The sequence below is a fragment of the Ahaetulla prasina genome, chromosome 4, assembly GCF_028640845.1.
Source record: "Ahaetulla prasina isolate Xishuangbanna chromosome 4, ASM2864084v1, whole genome shotgun sequence".
NCBI lineage: Eukaryota > Metazoa > Chordata > Lepidosauria > Squamata > Colubridae > Ahaetulla > Ahaetulla prasina.
This window is the reverse complement of record NC_080542.1, coordinates 83,182,197-83,203,289: the sequence shown is the minus strand read 5'-3', so window position 1 is coordinate 83,203,289 and position 21,093 is coordinate 83,182,197. Positions and strand designations below refer to the sequence as shown.

The 21,093-nt window shown below is 38.5% G+C and overlaps 1 protein-coding gene across 3 annotated transcripts in view; it reads right to left on the bottom strand.

Moving 5' to 3' along the window:
• Positions 1-8,831: 8,831 nt before the first annotated feature.
• The window catches only part of KIAA1143 (KIAA1143 ortholog), a 49,176-nt gene continuing 36,914 nt past the window's right edge, over positions 8,832-21,093 (bottom strand). Inside the window, exons 3-5 of one of the 3 annotated variants that reach the window (XM_058182901.1) lie at positions 20,648-20,737; positions 9,795-9,830; positions 8,832-9,002 (exon numbers count right to left, since the gene is read on the bottom strand). In XM_058182901.1, the coding sequence (XP_058038884.1) occupies positions 8,983-9,002; positions 9,795-9,830; positions 20,648-20,737 (146 nt within the window). In that variant the 3' untranslated portion in view covers positions 8,832-8,982. Of the gene's footprint in view, positions 9,003-9,794; positions 9,831-19,980; positions 20,738-21,093 lie in introns of those variants that run through there. The other 2 variants (XM_058182902.1, XM_058182900.1) reach the window with 2 other exon arrangements.

The window sequence follows — 21,093 nt, the reverse complement described above, 5'->3', positions numbered from 1 at the left end:
TGGCCAATTGAATAAGTTTTTTAAGGGTTGTTTTTAATATTGTATGTGTTTGAGTTGTATTTTATTTGGTTGTTCACCGCCCTGAGTCCTTCGGGAGAAGGGCGGTATACAAATTAAAATATTATTATTATTATTATTATTATTATTATTATTATTATTATTATTATTATTATTATTATTATTATTATTATTATTATTATTATTATTATTATTATTATTATTCGATCAGATTCAGAACAGCTGGCCCTCCAACAACTCTCTAGGCATCTTTTCCGGCGCTTCATCTCTCTCAGCTCCTCAGTATACCAATTTTTTCTAGACACGCGGAAGAGAAATTTTCAACCCATGATTCTTAAAAGCTTTATCTACTTTCTTATCATACAATAAATATGCATGCCAACCATATAATAAATCATAACCTTCTATATTCAAAATCCTTTCCTCCATCAAATTAAACCAATCACTTATTACTGAAAGAACAACTACTTCATAGTACAATTTTAAATTAGGCATTTTTAATCCTCCTCTTTCCCATGTATCTTGCATTATTTTCATTTTAACTCTCGCTTTTTTCCCTTCCTATATAAATGTATTAATTCCAATCTGCCATTCTTCCAAATTTTTATCTTTCTTAATTATTGGTATCATCTGAAACAAGAACAAGAATTTAGGCAAAACATTCATTTTTATAGCTGCTATTCTCCCCAACAAAGATAATTGTAATTTTTTCCAAGTATTCATTTCCTTCTGAATTTTTTGCCATAACACATCATAATTATTCTTATACAATTTTACATTTGATGAAGTAAGAAAGACTCCTAAATATTTAACCTTTTTTACAATTTCAAATCCTGTTATTTCCTCTAGTTTTTCTTTCTGGTTCTTAATCATATGTTTGGTTAACACTTTTGTTTTATTTTGATTCACTTTAAACCATGAGACCTTTCCATATTGATTAATTACTTCCAACAAATATACACTTGAATTTATAGGCTGAGTCAACAAATCGTCTGCAAATGCTCTGACTTTGTATTCATGTCTTCTAATTCTAATACCCTCTATCTCCCTTAACTCTCTTATCTTATCCAATAAAGGTTCCAAGACAAAATAAACAATAAAGGTAATAAAGGACACCCCTGCCTCGTTCCTTTGACAATTCTAAAACTATCTGTCAAACTACCATTAATTATTACCTGAGCTATTTGCTCTTCATAAATTGCCCTAAGTATTCTTATAAAACCATTTCCAAATTGCATTTTGTCTGTTAATTTAAATAAAAATTCCCAGTGCAAACAATCAAAAGCTTTCTCTGGATCCAAAAATATAAACGCTGCCGGAATCTGATTTTTCCTTTCCAAATATTCCAATAAGTTCACTATCTGCCTAACATTATTCCTAATTTGTCTCCCTTTTATAAAACCAGATTGGTCAGTATGAATCCTTTGTTGTACAATTTCCATTAACCTATTTGCCATTATTTTCGCAAAAATCTTATAATCATTATTCAAGAGTGAAATCGGTCTATAATTCCCAGGCTTTGTACAATCCTGATCCTCTTTTGGTATCAGTGAAATAAAAGTAGTCCTCCATGATGGTGGCACTCCCCCTCCCATCTCTATCTGATTAAATAACTCCGTAAGTGGACCAACTATCTCATCCTGTAAATTTTTATAATATATTGCTGTAAGTCCATCTGTGCCCGGGGATTTCCCTATTTTTAATTGCTTTATTACCAAAATAATTTCCTCAGAAGTTATAGGCCGATTCAACTCTTCCCTTTGTTCATTAGTTAAACCTTTGACCTTATATTCTTTCAAATATTTATCAATATCGATATTCAATATTGTATCTCTAGCATATAAATTTGTATAATATTCCAGGAAAGCTTTTTTAATTTTATCCTGTTGAAATCTCACTTTACCCTTGTATTCAATTCTTTCAAAAGTACGTGCTTTCTGTTTTTTCCTTAACATATAAGCCAGCCACCTCCCTGATTTATTAGCATTACAAAAAGTATTATGTTTAGCATATTGTATATTTGTTGCCACCTGGTCTGCCATTAATATATTAAATTGACTCTATAATATCCTTATCGCATCCCTAATTTTTGAATCATGTGGATTATATACCAATAATTGTTGTTTCCTCTGAATTTCCTCTTCTAAATACCTACGCTGTTTTTGTAATTTTCTCCTCTGTCTATTGTTCATATATATTAAAACACCTCTCATAAAGGCCTTGCTGGCATCCCATACCATTTCTATCGAAGTTCCCTTATTCAAATTATAATCAAAAAATTCTTTCATTTGTTTTTTACATTGATTTACATTATACTCATATTTAAACAAATTCTCATTTATTCTCCATGATCTTCTGCCTCTTTCTTGTTGCAATTCCATCCATACTGGACTATGATCAGTTAAACACCTTGGAAATATCTTCGTTTTCTTAGAAGAAGAAAGAAGAACCCTAGAAAGCAAGTCATTAGTAATTAATATAAAATCAATACGTGAAAAAGATTGTTGTCTATCCAAAAAATAAGTGTAATCTCTGTCTTCAAAATTCTGTATTCTCCAAATATCTCTCAACTCAAGATCTTCCATCATCTGAAAACAAGATTTGGGCAATCTTGCATGCGTAGGAATTTTCTTAGAAAGAGGTTTTTTTTGTCTTTTTTAATATCCATTACACCATTCAAATCTCGTAATATAATAAAAGTTTTAAAATCCCAAGAAGTCAATTTTTCATGTAACAATTTATACAATTTTTCTTCTTGTTGATTAGGTGCGTAAATACCTAACAAAAGAGTCTTTTTTCCTTTTAATACCAATTCAAAAGCTATATATCTTCCTTGAGTATCTGCTTCGATTAATTTAGCTGGTATATTTAATTTCAAATATATCACTATACCACTTTTCTTATTCGGAGATGAAGAAACAAAATGTTTACCTAATTTTGAGTTAATCAAATATTTCTGATCTGATAATTTTATATGTGTCTCTTGCAAACAAATCACATCATTTTTAAATTGTTTCAAATAATGAAATATTTTTCTTCTTTTCTGTGCTGAGTTCAAACCATTAACATTCCATGTCAGAAATTTATTTGCCATCACTGGCTTCTCGAAGCCTTTGAGCAATCAGCTGAAAGCTCTCACTCTTCGGCCTAGCTCCTCTCATGGCTTCAGAAGTAATATCCCATTCCTTTCTTTGTAGTTGTTCCTCTTTCTCCTTACGCCTAATAGCTCTCCTTGTCATTCTTTGTTCTTGAGGTTGTTCTTGAGATAATGACATCACAGGTGCCATTTCAACCTCCTCTCTCATTTGTCCCTCTTGAAGGCTTTTATCCACTGCTTCTACATCCACTTTCAACACATTAAAAATAAAATCTTTTGCTTTAAGCTCTGTATAAATTCGGTATCTCCTACCCTGAAAAAACACTGTTAAACCGATTGGCACCTCCCATCTGTATTGAATCTGATGTTTCTTGAGCTCTTGTGTAAAAAATATAAAATCCCTCCTATCCTTTAACATTTTAGCAGGAATCTCTTTCAGGACCAACACCTCCTGTTCTCCTATTTGTAATTTCTTTTGGTATGTAACTTGCAAAATCTGATTTTTCATTGTGGTGGTCAAAAAGTAAATTACAATGTCTCTTGGGAGCTTTTTCTGCCTCGCTACCCATGAATTAACTCTATATGCCTTATCAATTTGAAAAGCAACATCTCGAGGGTCCAGTCCTAACATTTCAGCTAAAGCTTCTGAAATAACTTTTTAAAGATCTTCTTCCTTCTGTTCTTGAAGGCCCCTAATTCTCAAAGCCTTCTCCCTCGCCTTATATTGTAACACCACCACATGATCTTCATTTTTATCCAATTTATTTTGCAGTTCTCCCACTTTATTTTCCAAATACTGATTTGTTTGACTAATTTCTTCAACTTTATCTTCTATTACTTCCAAATTCTTTGCCAAAGCTTGAAATGCCATCAATAAATCTTCTCTAATTTGTTTATTATTCTCTTTAATTTCCTCTCTAAGCTGGTCCTTCACCTCATAAATATTATTCATAAGTTCCTTAAATCTTTCTTCAGAAACTCTGTTCTGTTCCTTTAACATATCTTCCAGGTTAGATTCAGACCCCTCCTCGATATGGGGACTTTAGGTGGCTTAGAAGCCATTCTAATTTAAATGAAGTCTCAAATTAAAGTTGTAAAATAAAAACTTTCACCTTGCTTCCTATGGAGAGCTTCAATTCAGCTAGAATCCACAAAGACGAACTTCGCTTTCTCTCACAAGCAGCCTCCAATCCACTTCTTTTCAGACGCCATTTTTCCTTCACTAATTTAAAGTGAGAAAAAGTTTTTTCCTTTTTTTGAAAGAAGTAGAAGTCAGCTCTCTTCTTTCTTCCCCAGTGATCGATCGCTTGTATTTGTCCCGTCTGCATCCAGTATTCAAAACGGAATCAATTGAGCAGAGGTGGACATCTTCCTCTTGTCCTGCCTAATTAGCAGGATCGAGCCAAGTCTGGAGCAGGGCTGGGTTAGGCAGGCTCCCCTCCAAGGCTCCGCATAACAAAGCAGAGCCCCTGGGGCAATCTTCTGCTCTCCAGCCGCTCTTCGCTAAACTCTTTCACCCAGAGAAAGCATTGAAGCTGGCTAACGGCTGTTCTTCGCTGTTTCACCAGCTTTTACAGGATCTCTGTTCGGGGCGCCTTTCCAGGCATCCTCCGGGGAAGACGGAAGCCACCGGAAGCCCCCAACTTTTTTATTTTTATTTATTTATTATTTATTTGTCATAACAGCATACATAAACATAAGCATGAAGTATCTATACAACATATAAGTATATATATGAGTATAAGCATAACTATATAAATTGTATATAATGAAAGGAAACAGTAGGATAGGAACGGTAGGCACATTTGTATTCTTATGCATGCCCCTTATAGACCTCTTAGGAAAGGGGTGAGGTCAATAGTAGACAGTTTTTGGTTAAAACTTTGGGGACTTTGAGAAGAAACCACAGTCGGGTAGTGTATTCCAAGCATTAACAGCTCTGTTACTGAAGTCATATTTTCTGCAATCAAGATTTATTTATTTATTTATTTATTTATTAGATTTTTATACCGCCCTTCTCCCGAAGGACTCAGGGTAGTTTACAGCCAAGTAAAAAACATAGACATAGACAAAAATTACAAACATATTAAAAAAACTGATTATAAAATAGCCAAATAGAATTAAAACTAAGATAAAACCATCCTAAAACCTCACTTAAAAATTTCATCAGGCTAGCCCTGCACAGTGGAATAAAAAGGTCTTGAGCTCGCATTTAAAAGACCGGAGGTTGGGGAGTTGGCGCAACCCCGGAGGCAACTCATTCCATAGGGCTGGAGCCCCCACAGAGAAGACCTTCCCTCTGGGGGCCACCAGTCGAAATTGTTTGACTGACGGCACCCTGAGGAGGCCCTCCCTATGGGAGCGCACAGGCTGATGGGAGGCTATAGGTGGCAGTAGACAGTCCCGTAAGTAACCCGGTCCTGTGCCATGGAGTGCTTTAAAGGTGATAACCAACACCTTGAATTGCACCCGGAAGACCACCAGCAACCAGTGCAGGCTGCGCAGGAGAGGTGTTATATGGGAGCATCGTGATGCCCCTTCTATTACCTGTGCAGCCACATTCTGGACCAGTTGGAGCCTCCTGGTGCTCTTCAAGGGGAGCCCCATGTAGAGAGCATTGCAGTAGTCCAGGTGGGAAGTGACAAGGGCATGAGTGACCGTGTGTAGGGAATCCCGGTCAAGAAAGAGACGCAACTGGCGAATCAGGCGCACCTAATAAAAAGCTCCCATGGAGATGGCCGTCATGTGTTCTTCTAAGGACAGCTGATCATCCAGGAGAACGCCTAAGTTGTGAACCCTCCCCCGGGGGGCCAATGATTCGCCCCCAACAGTCAGCGATGGAGTAAGCTGGCTGTACCAGGATGCCAGCATCCACAGCCACTCTGTCTTGGATGGGTTGAGCTGAAGCTTGTTTTTCCCCCATCCAGACCCGTATGGCCTCCAGACACCGGGACATCACGTCGACGGCTTCATTGGGGTGGTTAGGGGTGGAAATGTACAGCTGAGTGTCGTCAGTGTACAGATGGTATTCCACCCCAAAACCACAGATAATCTCACCCAGCGGCTTCATATAGATGTTGAACAGGAGAGGCGAGAGAACTGACCCCTGCTTGCGATTGCCTTGAGGACGGAGGCATTAAAGCGGAGACTCCTCCCCTATTAAGTTTATCGCGCCTGAAGCCAGATTAAGCTAGCAATTGGAAGTGATTGCAGCTGGCTTGAGAGGGAGACATCAGAGCAAAGATTTCTCTCTTTTTTAATTCATTGCGCCTCAAGCCGAATTCGGCTAGCAATTTGAAGAGCCTGCAGCTGGCTTGTGGAGTCAACCATTGGAGCGCAATTCTTCGACTCGCAAGTATACTTCCCATATATCCGATGGTCTTAGGCAACCCCTGGCAAATCGTCATTCGACCCCCAACGGGGTCCCGATCCACAGGTTGAGAACCACTGCTCTAGGTGGCTTTTCCAGCGCTTCATCTCTCTCAGCTCCTCAGAATACCAGGGAGCTGATCAAGATTGGCGCTGGGTCAGAGGCCGCAAAGGCACGACGCGGTCTAAAGCCCCCATCGCCACCCTTTCCCAGGCAGCAACTAGTTCTTCAGCCGAGCCGCGGGCTAGGTCCTCAGGAAATGGCCCAAGCTCCGTCAGAAACCTTTCTGGGTCCATCAGGCGCCTGGGACGGAATCAGCGAACCGGTTCTGTCTCCCTGCGGTGTGGGTTGGTGGTTCGAAAGTCAAGTTGAAGGAGTGAATGATCTGACCATGACAGGGGTTCAATAACTAAATCCCCCAATTCCAGATCATTCAGCCACTGTCCTGAGACAAAAATCAAGTCCAGAGTGTTTCCCCCGATGTGAGTGGGACCATTCACTAACTGGGTCAGGTCCAAGGCTGTCATGGAGGCCATGAACTCCCAAGCCATCATCGAGGTTTCGCTTACCGACGGCAGGTTGAAATCCCGCATAATCATTAGTCTGGGGGTATCCTCCACCGTCCCGGCTATCACCTCAAGCAGCAGGGTTGCTGTCATGTAGCAAGGAGCCAGGTACGTAATCAGCAGACCCACCTGCATCCCCAGACCCCACTTCACAAGGAGAGATTCACATCCGGCGATCTGCGGCACAGTGACCTCCCTTGGTTCAAGACATTTGTTAATAATAACCGCCACCCCCCCACCCCTACCCTAGGCCCTCGGTTGATGAAATGCACGGAAGCCTGGCGGGCACATCTCAATAAGGGGAACCCCCCCTCCGTGCCCAACCAGGTCTCCGAAATGCCCATCAGGTCTGCACCCCCCTCCTGTATAAGGTCAAGTATGAGCAGGGCTTTATTTATCACGGACCTGGCATTACACAACATCAGCTGAAGGTCCAGGTGCTAGGGATTCCAGCCACTCGGGGAACGGGTAAAGCCAGGGGGACCGGAGTGCGCGATTGCTCGTAAACAGTGAGCGCGCATTCCCCGAACTTGATGTGGACCCCCACTTCCGCCATATCCGCCCCTCCTGTGTACCGTGCCGATGGAAAAGCCCATATACGGTTGAGATCCAGCCTCCTCCTTCCTCTCCAGACTTATAACCTCCAAGCTGCGAGCTCTGGCAGGGTCCAACTTTACCCCTGATGGGTTACCCCCCCAACCCATCCTAACCCTCCCACCCTTTAAAAACCCCTTAAAAGATGACTTAAAAAAATTCCTAAGCCTCTTTTTGGCCGCAAGATTGGAGCAGTTAATATTAAGTTTAAATCTATTGTTTGCTCTTGTATTGTTGTGATTGAAGCTGAAGTAGTCTTCAACAGGAAGGACATTGCAATAGATGATTCTATGAGTTAAACACAGGTCCTATCGGAGGTGGTGGAGTTCTAAGTTTTCTAAACCCAAGATTTCAAGTCTGGTGGCATAAGGTATTTTGTTGTATTCAGAGGAGTGGAGAACTTTTCTTGTAAAATATTTCTGGACACGTTCAATTGTGTTGATGTCTGAAATGTGGTATGGGTTCCAGACAGGTGAGTATATTCAAGAATTGGTCTAGCAAATGTTTTGTAAGCTCTGGTTAGTAGTGTAGTGTTTCTGGAGAAGAAGCTACGTAAGATTAGGTTTACAACTCTTAATGCCTTTTTTGCGATGTAGTTGCAGTAGGCTTTGGCACTTAGGTCATTGGATATGAAGACTCCAAGGTCTTTGACAGGGTGGGGGTCATCAGTAAGATAATGTTCGTCAAGTTTGTATTTAGTGTTTAGATTCTTTTTTCCAATGTGTAAGACAGAGCATTTGCTGGTTGAGATTTGGAGTTGCCAGGTTTTAGACCATTCTGACACAAAGTCAAGATCTTTTTGAAGGGTAGCTGTATTGTTTGTAGTGTTAAACAGTTTGACATCATCAGCAAAGAGAACACAATTACTTGTGATATGGCCACAGAGATCATTAATGTATAATATGAAGACTGTTGGTCCAAGAACTCTGCCTTGGGGAATGCCACTATTGACAGGAACAGGATTTGATAGGGCACTGCCTATTTTGACCCCTTGTTGTCTGTTTGATATGAACGCTATTATCCAATTGTGGAGGGGTCCAGAGATGCCATAGGATTTTAGTTTGAGAAGTTTGTCGTGTACCACTGAGTCAAAAGCTTTACAGAAATCTATGTAAATTGCATCTATTGTTTTGCCTTGATCAAGATTAATAGTCCATATATTTTTGCAGTGAAGAAGTTGTAAATTACATGATAATTTTTTTCTGAAACCAAATTGTTTATTAGAGAGTAGGTTGTTTGTTTCTAGGTGGAGGGTAATGTATTCGTTGAAGATGGATTCCATAACTTTGCAGGTAACGCAGCATAGAGAGATTGGTCTGTAATTTTCAACTAAGTTCTTAGTTCTTAACTTCTTGAGCTGTAAAGGAGAAGAGAAAAAATATACTTTCAGGCTTGCAAGATTCCGTTAATCCCTCCTTACAATGAAGCAGAATTAGCTTATCTGGCCATGTTTCCTGTCTGGTTTATCTCAAGAGGCTGACAAGTGGGGATGAGAGGAAAGAGCTATCTGTTCTGTTATCAAATTCTAGAAATTATTTGAAAGGGATCACATAAAATCGAATCACTTATTATGATCCTAACAATTGCTTTTGACCAGCCAGAATTAATTTGATGGGAGATTCCATTTTGTCCATCAGTTATATACTGATTATATTTTGTTAGATCCCAAAATATAATTTTGGGAAAGCTTCACTCAGCAATTTAACACTGGTAAAAATTTGATGCCCCATAATGGTGATGGACTTATTGTTACCTGCCCTCTAGAACAGCATTTACTATGGAGATTTGATGACATATTATCACTCTTTGAAAAAAATATCAAAATATGTCTCTTTCCCCAGGCCTGGGCTTAAAGTGTTCAGCATGGAAGGGTATTGTTTTTTCGCTCTGAAGGGGGAGAGAATTGACTATTATTCCTTCCAAATGATTTTATTTGGGATTGTTTTTGATACGTTATAGGTTATACATTTAATCAATCAAAATTTATTTATGCTACAATAAAAGATCAGAACACAATATATAAACTATAAAAATGAAATTATAAATTATGAGAGAATCCTACAACAAATAGCATGAGAGAGAAACCACATGGTTTCTAACAGATATAGGCATTGACAAAATGTTTAAAACCTTCTAAGAGGTTTCTTACCCAAGAGTAGGATCACAGACTGTTGGTCACACATGGCTATTAGAGATATTAAAAGATTCAGTTATTGAACTTGACCATTATTGGATATACAACTGGATATTTTAATAGCATACATGATAAATTATCCATCCGAAAATGAACAGAAACAAGTATGGCTTTCATAGGGGAGGCTTACACTGTCTACTAATTGTTACTTAATAGGTATGCCCCAATTTGGCTTGTGTTTGCAGTTAAATTTGTTAACAACTTTGTTTAGATCAGCAGCATTTTTAGCTTGAGACACTTGAGATACTAAAACAACTTACATTTTTAAAATTAAAAAAAAATGATTACTTTTTATAGATATTTGTATTCAATAAATCAATTTGAAATGCAAATGTTAAGAAATGAATGAAATAATTAGATATCTATACTATCCCAGAGGTGGGGAACTAAGGCCCCTTTATGACTTGTGGATTTCAACTCCCAGAATTCCTGAAAATCCCTGAGCCAGCAAATCATAAAAGGGCCATAGTTCCCAATCTAGACAACGGGATATTTTTCACTTGCTATAGCAAGAGTGTCAATGGATTTCAAACTAAGAGTTATAGAACAAAAAAAATACTATCTAGATCTTATTGAACTCTACCACATTTATATAGAAATGGACCGTCAAAATAGCATTTGCTAGATATATTTCTTTAAAACATGTTTCTGCAATATCCTATACCCATGATGGCGAACCTATGGCATGTGTGCCCAAATTGGCACACGAAGCCATGTCGCCCAGCATGCATGGCCTTGCCTGTTTATTTTCTGGGTTTTTGGTGTGCATGCATGTGCAAGGATCAGCTGTCCTTCATGCATTCAGAAGTGCGGAAAACAGGTGCACACATGCACACCAGCCAGCTGATTGTCGGGTGTGCCTGTATGCCAGAATCTGGAAGTTTCTGGAGTGCAATCCCCTCTGCATGCGGCAATGCCAAAAACTGGCATGCACACCCATGCTGGCCAGCTGATTGTTGGGTATGCATGCGTGCTAGAACCCAGAAGTTCGGCTTTTTCAGAGCATGGCCCTGATGAGGGCATGCGCATGCGATGTTTCTGCACGTGCCGAAAAGGTTCATCATCACTGTCCTTTACTTACAAGCATTGGTAAAAGTAGTGGATTACAGAAGTATAATTGAATGACAAATTTTCAATTTTCAGAGGATAATATTCTTTTGAACTATATCCTTGTATATGGAATTCAGAATCAGAAAGCATAAATGGGTTCTCTGTGCCCTTACTATGGTCAAAAGACTAATATTATAGCATTGGAAAGATGTGTGTATGGCCCATTTATTCATTGGACTGATTGTTCTTTTTTTTTTTAATTGAAAAAGTTTTTACAAAAATTTTCACCACCCCCTTTTCCCCCCTCCCCCCTCCATCCCCTCCTCCCCTCCAAAACCACCCTTCTCCCCCCCCCCCGACTTCCCAGAACAAACGCAAGGTATAGTTCAAAAGAAAAAACAATCATTCGCTAAATTTTCCCTAACACAAATTATAATCCTCCCCTTAATCTCAAATCCTAACTTCCCCCATACAAATCAAAGATAAATACATCCTAATCATTCAAAAGCAATCTGAAATCTCTTAATCTGATATCTATTTTGCGCATATTCAATCCATTTTTTCCATTCAGTTAGATATTTTTCTTGTGTAGTGTCTTTCAAAAAGGCTGAGATTTTAGCCATCTCAGCCGGAATGATTGTTCTTGTTACTTAAAAGTGGACTGACTTTAGATGTGGAGTTCAACCCCTCTTTGGTTGAAAGCCGGCTGAATAACTTTGAGCCAATTGCTAATCCTTAGCCCAACTCAGTTGTTTGTGGTGGGAAAAATAGCAGGAGAAAGGACTGTTATGTATGTTCACCACCTTGAATTTTTTGTAAAGCAATAAAAGTCAGATAAAAAAACTAAAACAATAAATACAGAGTACAATTGGTTAAAACAAAGATAGCCATACAAATGTTTTAGAACAGGGATGTCAAACTCAGTTTCAATGAGGGCCACATCAGGGTTGTGATTGACTTCGAGGGTCCGGGGGAGCATGGACAGGATGGACATGACCAGCTCGAAGTCACTCAGGTCTGGGGGCACCTGTGGTGGCCCGGATGGGGCTGGGGGATCCATTGTCTCCAGCAGAGGAAGGTGAGACCAGGGCGAGCGCCAAACCCTCGTCTACCAAAGGAGCCTTGCTGTCCCTCTCAGGCCATGCGGAGGACCTCTGGACTACAGTGCAGGCTGCCCGGAGCCCTGAGCAATGGAGCACAAGTGCCCAGCCCAGCCTTCCCCAAGGGGCTGCCCAGCTGTGCTTAACTCCTCCTCGAGGCTGCTTCTTCTATGTACACTCTCCTACGCCAGGTTGCTCATGGTGTGTACAAGAAGGCAAAGTGGGTGGGTCAGAAGAAGGCCCACTCCCTCTCCATTCAAGGAGACCCAGCTTTGTAACAAAAGCATCCCCAGCGATAGGATGGGAGACTACCAGGAGAGGTCAGGAGGACGGGACAAGGGGATGGCGAAAGGGCAGTAGGGCTGGTAATGGCCAAGTGCTAAGGCAGGAGTTTCCTCAGACTCTCCCTCCCTCTCATTATAATCTCCTTCCTTCCTTCCTTCCTTCCTTCCTTCCTTCCTTCCTTCCTTCCTTCCTTCCTTCCTTCCTTCCTTCCTTCCTTCCTTCCTTCCCCCTTGTCTTTTTTTCTTCCCTCTTCCTTCCCCTTTCCTTCTTTGCTCTCTTCCCCTCTTTCCTTCTTTTTCTTTTTCTTTTTCCCCTTTCCCTTTGTCCTTTCCTGTCCCTTCTTGGATGCTCAAACGCAACAGAGGAAACATTTCTTGATGCCTTCTCACCTTGTGACCAAATGCCATTTTTGTTATTAGTTTGTGGCCACTTAAAAGACTGAGACCAAACCAGGCTCAATTTATCTCATGCTTGCATTTGGTGGGGATGTTCACAGACAACAGTACAGCAAAACTGTCAAAATGGTGGCTGATAGTTGATCAGAGGTCCTCTGTTTTTTATGTGCAACAGGTTTACTGTTTAGGAACAGAGCTGAGTTAGTTGCTTTTCTATTAATACATAATCTTTAAAAGGGCTTTCCTGTAGGGACCCTCCATGGACTAATTCAGACTGGAAATATAGCAAAGAAAAATACTTCCCTCTCCCCAGCTTTGTTCTGTTTTCCCCACTGGAAATAGCTGTTTCCTAAGAGCTCACAATTCAAGAATATTAATGTTAACTTGGATTGCCAACAAAGTTGTCTGTGACAAAACAGAACAACAAAGTTGCTTTCTCCTTTCAGCCCAAGTCTCAATGAATCCAGGTTTGATGCAGAACTATGTGAACTGGGGCATCTCCAACCAAGTTGCTCTCCTTTCTTCCTTCCTTCCCCCCCCCCTTCCCTACCTCCTTGCTTCTCATTCCCATCTCCTTCCTTCCTTCCTTCCTTCCTTCCTCCCTCCCTCCCTCCCTCCCTCCCCTTCCCTGCTCCTCATTCCCATCTCCTTCCTTCCTCTGCGCTCAAGAAGGAACAAGGGGAGGGGGAAGAGATTGACAGTGTTGCAGGTGGCCATACTGCAAGGGTGGTCTCTGTAAAAGGGAAGCTTCGCATACTGTGAAGCCAAGCAAATAGGGCATGGAGGCTTGTGGTGGACATCCAGGCCGGAACGCAGTCAGCCTTAGATCTGACCCATACAGCTGCCCTGAAGCCAGTGAGGGGCCATCCTGCTGCATCAGCCCCACCCCCTGGGCATGGGCACAGGAGGCAGAAAGCGCTGGCATGTTGGGTTAAAGGGAAGCACTCAGAACATGGTCAGCCTGTGAGGCAAGACGGTCCCCAGGAACAAGGCACTCACCGACTCCTGTGTGCACTGGAAATGGCTGTTTGCAACACACAAGGAGGGGATACTTTCCTAAGAGCTCACAATTCAAGAATACCAATGTTAACTTGAATTGCCAAAGAAGTCCTGTCTATGACAAAACAGAACATAAAATTGCTTTCTTTGAGCTCAAGTCTCAATGGATCCAGGATTGATGCAGATTCCTTCCCTTCTTAAATTTCTCCTTAGTTCTAGGTTGGTTCTCTCCTTGATTAGTTGCCATCTATTGCTTCTTGTCCTGCCTTCAGGTGCTTTCGAGAATAGGCTGGCCCCCTCTTCTTGGGGCAGCCCCTCAAATATTGGAAGATCAACATTTTTTATTTCGTGGTGACCTTAACGAAATACAATTGTTTTTTAAAATTTGCATTTATATCCCGCCCTTCTCCGAAGACTCAGGGCGGCTTACAATGTGTTAAGCAATAGTCTTCATCCATTTGTATATTATATACAAAGTCAACTTATTGCCCCCAACAATCTGGGTCCTCATTTTACCTACCTTATAAAGGATGGAAGGCTGAGTCAACCTTGGGTCTGGTGGGACTTGAACCTACAGTAATTGCAAGCAGCTGCTGTTAATAACAGACTGTCTTAGTCTGTTGAGCCACCAGACTCCTTCCTTCCTTCCTTTCCTCCCCCCTCCTTCCCTACCTCCTTGCTTCTCATTCCAATCTCCTTCCTTGCGGTTTTACAAAGGCATTATAAATACCCTATCTTTTTTTTTTTTGGTTCCAAGCAAGGATGTGTGCCGGCCATCTACCCCTTGTGTTGCAGGGGCAGGCAAGGGTTCCTTTTTGGGGAGGAGGGAGATGGCCCCTGCTTCAGTTCCCTTGAGCACCACCACAAAATACAGATTGTAGATTGGTTCTCTCAAGTACACCACAAAATACAGATTATACAGATAGCTGAGGTGCTGTGGGCTGGTCCTTCGCTGTTTCCAAAGCGGTCCCATGGGTCAGATCTAATCACATTGCAGGCTGGATCTGGCCCATGGGCCTTCAGATTGACACCCTTGTGTTAAAACTATATACAAACTTGAATATTTGTATTAAATAAGTATATTTAGAGTTGTAACTATTTGTTATGACTTACAAAGTTTTTTGTGTAATTTTCTTTTCTTTTTTATTACGATTTTCTTTTTTCATAACATCAGTGCATATTCAACAAAATTTGACATTATTGTATATTTCGGATCTTCCTTCCATATAATTTCTATAAACATTATACGCATCTAATCAATAGCCTTATATTGCCTTATATATTATTCTCTATTTCTATTGTTTGTCCATGTGTACCAATTTTCCCAGACCGCATAGTATTCTGAATTTTCTTTTTCTTGTAATTCTATGGTAAGCCTATCCATTTCTGCACAATCATATATTTTTGGATAACCAGACTCTCTGGTGGTATGCTATTGTGTTTCCAATATTGTGCGAACACAATCCTCATCGCTGTTAGTATGTGTAAAATCAAATATCATTTTTTTAACAAGTTTTGTTTTAAGCATTCCCAAGAGAAATGTTTCTGGGTTCAGCTCTATTTGGCATTTTGTTATATCCTGTAGCCATCCCTGTATCTTGACCCAGTACTTTTTCACTTTGGGGCACATCCACCAAACATGAAAGAAGGCATCTTGATGTTGATTACATTTCCAGCACTTTGGACTTAAATTCGGGTACATTTTAGCTAGCCTTTATCGCTAGGTGCCAGCGATAAAGCATTTTATATTGATTTTCCTTGTAGGCAGTAGATTTAGTTAAATTTAAATTTTTATTCCAGATTATTTCTCAATTATCCAAATCTATATTGTGCCCTATATTCTTTGCCCATGCAATCATCGGTTCTTTCACCACCTCTTCCATTCTATCAAACTCTAATAAGTGATTGTATAATTTAGATATCAATTTTCCTTCTGAGCCTATCAATAATTTGTCTAGTTGTTCTGGTTCCGTGTTAATTCCGAATTCTTCCATGTCTTTCTTGTATCTGGATTGCAATTGTAAATATGGCCACCAATCTAGAGATATTCCCTGTTCCTTTAGTGTCTGAATATTTTTGAGTTTTCCCTGTTTGTCTAATATTTCTGAGTATCTTGGCATCTTATTTATGTCTAGTGTGTTGGGGTGGATCATCGGTTCCATAGTGGATAATCAGCCGGGAATTTCATGTAGTGTTTTTTCCTTATGTCTTGCCAATTTTGTACAAATACATCTCTTATTCTATGTCTATAAAAATGAGTGTGTCTTACTTCCTTTATCCCACATGAAAGCATGCCACCCCTTTTGTAAGTCATGGCCTTCCAATGTTATGATTCTTCTGTTATTTAAATTGACCCATTCCCTTATCCAAACCAAAGATGCTGCCTTATGGTACAGTTCCCATGCTGGAAGTCCAAAGCCACCCCTATCTCTACTATCTTGAAGAGAGGATAATTTAATTCTTGCCTTCTTTCCTGCCCAAACAAATTTTGTGGTAATTTTATTAAGTTCTCTGAAAAATTTCTTATCTAATAATATAGGGACTGTCTGGAATAAGTATAGCAATTTAGGTAGGACATTCATCTTCATAACTGCTATCCTATCTAAAAGTGATAGTTGTAACTTCCCCCATCTTTCCAAATTGTTCTTTAGTTTTGGGGCTAATAGTATATAATTGTTCTCCTTTAGTGATGCACATCTTGCCATTAGCCTTATTCCTAAGTATTTGATTTTTTTTACAATTTGCAAACCCATTTCCTTTTCCAATTCTTTCTTCTGTTTAGTTATTAAATTTTTAACTATCATTTTAGTTTTCCCTTTATTGATTTTAAGTCCAGACACTTCCCCATATTTTTCTATTTTTTGTATTAGGGTGGGACCAGATTCCAAAGGTTCTTCAATGATGAATACCATGTCATCTGCAAAGGCCTGTACTTTGAACTCTTCTTTAACTTGTGTTCCTTTTGTTTCTTGATTTGCTCTTATGCTATTTAGGAATACTTCTAATGTTAAGATAAAAAGGAGTGGCGACAGTGGACATCCTTGGTGTACACCTTTGGTTAGCTGGAAGGTGTTTATTTATTTATTATTTATTATTACTTCTGCCATTTATTATTATTTTTGCCTTTTGCGTCGAGTAAATTGCCTCTATCATATTTTTAAATTTAATTCCCATTTTCATGTTTCTGATTTGCCTAATCATAATTGCCAATTAAGGTTATCAAAGGCCTTTTGGGCATCCAGGAAAATAAGAGCCATTTGTTTCCCTGGGTGAGCTTCGTAATATTCCAGTGTCTATTAGTATTCTTATATTGTCCTTTATTTATCTTATATTGTCCTACCCTATTTAGTAGGAAGCCATTTTGGTCGGAATGTATAATCTTGTCCAACACTCTCTTCATCCTCTCTGCAATTATGTTCGTGAATATTTTGTAATCAGCATTTAATAGGGATATTGGTCTTTAATTACTAATTTAATTTTTATTTGTACCTTCTTTCAAAATTAAAGTGATGTGTGCCTCCTTCCACGATTCTGGTAGTTTTGCTTCTTGTAGTGCTTCAATACATATTTCTATAATCTCATTCAGTTTTTTATAAACCTCTTCTGGGAGTCCATCCGGTCCTGGTGTCTTATTGTTTTTAAGTCTTAGGATTGCCCCACTCAATTCTTCTGGTGTTATTTCTTTATTTAACATTGCCCTTTTTTGTTCTTCTAGCAGCATAAGCCCTTCCAATAGGTAATTACCAATTTTGTACTTTGCTGTTTCCTTTTGTTTGTAAAAGTTCGCATAATAATCTTGTACTATTCTCTTTTGCTTTCTTCATTATTTTGAGGAATCCGCATCTCATCATATAGTTGTTGGCTAATTCTTTCCTCTTTCTCCTTCTTCAGCTTGTAGGCCAACCACCGTCCAGTCTTACTAGCATGTTCAAAGAAATTTTGTTTAGAGAATTTTAATTTTCTTGCAATTTCTGCTTGTTCTAGTAAATTTAATTTATGTCTAGCAAGAGTCAAAGTTTCTTTGACTAAATCATCTCCTGGTTTTGTTTGTAGTTGGTTCTCCAATTTTCCAATTTCTTTCGTTAGGGTATTGTGTTCTTTCCATTTTTCTTTATTTTTCTTTGCCATATAAGCTATTGTTATCCCCCTTAAATAAACTTTCATCGTATCCCATAGATTTGTTAGGGAGGTAAGTTGTTTTTTGTTTTCTTTAAAAAATAATGTCAATTCCTTTGTTATTCTTTCTATATATTCCTTCTCTTTTAAAATTTGGGGTTTAGCATCCATCTATTACTTTTTTTCTTTTGGCCTCTCTAAATTATCTCAAGGGGATTATGATCTGCCCATGTTTGGGGAAATTTCAATTTTTTCTATTTCTATGCCTAACTCCTTATTCATCCAAATCATGTAGATTCTGGACCAAGATGCATCGGAGTTGGAGTAAAATGTAAATTTATTTTCTTTTGGGTGCAGGGTTCTCCAAGTCAATCAGATTTAATTCGGCTTATCATTCTAAAAAAGGGTTTGGGTAATATGTTTCTGTTTTTCTCATTTTTTTTTAATTGCTAGTATAATCTTTTTTCACTATCCCATTGTAATCACTCACAATACATATATTCCTATAGCTTGGTGCAATTATTTTTTCGTGCAATTTTTTATAATATTCTCCTTGATTTTTATTAGATGCATAAATTACTATAACAAAATTGGTATATTTCCTTTTTTATTTCTATCATCAAAGTTCTTCCTTTTGGGTCTGCATAGAATTGATTGGCTATTATTCCTTCTTTGATGTAAACCACCACTCCTTTCTTCTTCTTTTCTGCCAGTGCTGTATATAATTTCCCTAATTTAATCTAATCTAAATAGTTTTCATTCTGCTTTCGAATGTGTACCTCTTGGAAGCACACAATGTCTGCTTTTTGTTTAGCTAACTTTGTGAATATTTGTCCCCTTTTGGCCGCTGCATTTAATCCATTCACATTTATCAATAATTTTAAATCTTTCATCTTTATCTGCCATATGTTAATATCCACTGGACCTTGTAACTATCTGGGTTCTTGTTTTAATACTTATTTCCCTTTTTTTCTTCTTACTTCTCTCTTCCCGGGCTCCTCCTTTCGCTTCCTGGCTTTGCAGTGGATCTTCTTCTTGACTTGCATTCTCCATCTCCTCTTTACTACTCTGATCTTCCTCATTACCCATCAATTGGTCAACAAAATCCTGTGCCGTCTCTAAGCTATCTATTTTCACCTTTTTGCCTTGCCAGGAGACAAGCATTCCTTCTGGCAGTATCCACCTAAATAAGATTTTTTGTTTGTTTAATTGTGAAGCCAAGAAACGGTAGTCCTTACATTGTTCTCTGACTCTTCTTGGGATTTGTTTTAATGTAATGATTTCCTTTTCTTTGTATTTCATTGGTTTTTCTTGTGTAATATTGTAGACGATGTCCCAGATTTTCTTTTGGGCAAATCTAATATGAACCTCTCTTGGCAGTTTATGGCGTCTAGCATAATTCATTTGGATTTGGTATATTTCGTCCAGTTCATTAAGAATTTGTTTATCTCTTTGGAGGGATTCTGCTATTATGTCTGCCATTATTTGCCTTATATCTTCATCTTTTTCCTCCCTCACATTTTGAAATCTTAAGTAAAAGGATGCCCAGTCCATTTCCAACTGTATTCTTGAATCTTCGAGATCTTTATTAATTGCCATCAATTTCTGATCTACCAGATCTAGTTTTTCCCCCATTCATTCTGTTTTGGCTTCTACTATGTTTATTTTTTCTTCATTTTTCTGGATTGCTTCCTGTATTGAATTCATTTTATTGTCCAGTTTCTGGATATCCAATTTCAGTTCTCCATGATTGCTAAACATCGTTTCCTGCATTTTTATCATTGTTTCTTGGATCAACATCAGTGTATCTTTCATTGTTTGCATGCTTGGGGTTGTATTAGTTTTTTCCATCGTTGATGACCCCTCCGTCAGCCGTTGGTTTGATGGGGAGGCTGTTGTTATCATTGGATATGATGCTTCCCCCTCCACCTTTAGAGTCATTGTTGCAATGCTAGTCATCTCTTTCAAAACCCTGTTTTGCTCTCCCAATATTCTATAGATGTTTTCCCACACTATCATCCACTTTTTATTATCAGTTGTTGCTTATTCCCCCTTTTTACTTCGGCTTATTAAATATTAAATATTAAGCATTCAGTTCCACTGGTAATATCTAGCCCTATTACTTTCCTTTTCAAAAGATTCTGAGGACGATCAAAGAGGTAGTTTCACTGAAGGATAATCATTTATAATACCGGTAATAAGAAAAATATTATATACAGAGAAAATCTTTATTTGCTGAAGAATGGGGTAAATGGTAAATAAAGACAAAATAATTTTACAGTCAATTAGTAGTAGCAGTAGAATATCAGCTTTACTAAAAACAGCTGTTCAGATCAGCACCTTGATGAAGCCTTATATAGTTAATCCTGCTACATGTTTTGTAGCAACACAATCCAACTCTAGTTACAAGCATACTGGACTTCCAAATATTTTTCTACCAAAGCCTGCATTGTGTCAGGATCTTTCCTGAAATCAATATAGTTAGCATGAGCATAATCCCAATAAATTTCCTCAGCATTTTAAGAAAGAACAGGAAGCTTTCCTGAAGTAATATTTACATTCATAGTCCCAAATAAATAAAATAAAATGTTTTGCACTCTACAATGGGTATAATGGGTAAAAATGTGAAAGTAATTCTAAGTGCAGAATGCAAAGCCTCATTTATAAAATTTAAAGCCTGTGTTTCTGCTTCCACATTGTACTTTTAGCATTTTGCTTTAAGAAAAAGTGTATATAGCAATTATAGATTGTTCCTAATCATCACTTTCTTCGGCATCAAAAGAAAGCAAGCTTTTATTCTTAACTTGCTTAGCTGAATTTTGAAAATTTGGAGAGTTCTTCTTTATCTCTTTAATTTTCTTACTTGAAGTAACTGTCAAACCAAAATAGTTCTCTTCTGCTGAACGCTTAGGAGGTTTCCGGAATATAATCTTCCCAACTTCAGGATCAGCTTCTAGAGGTAAATACAAAAATGATCTTTTATATACTTTCTCTTCTTAACTACAATGACCAAGCATCCTGAGGAATAAAACCTTTCAAAGCATATTTTTACATACAAATTTTTCAGATAATATTCTACATTGACACATAGAACAAGGAGAATTTCCATTGCAAATGCTAGAGAATAGTCATCAGTCAATACAGATGTTTCCGCTACACAAATCAGAAATTTTCTGATTTATAAGTAATCTTCTCTTCGATAATCTAAATCCTCAATCTCAGTTGTCTTACTATGAAGCAGGGGAGGCAATTTTCTTGCCGCCATGGGCTGCACTTAAGCCACAAAAACTATGCTATAATTAATAATTG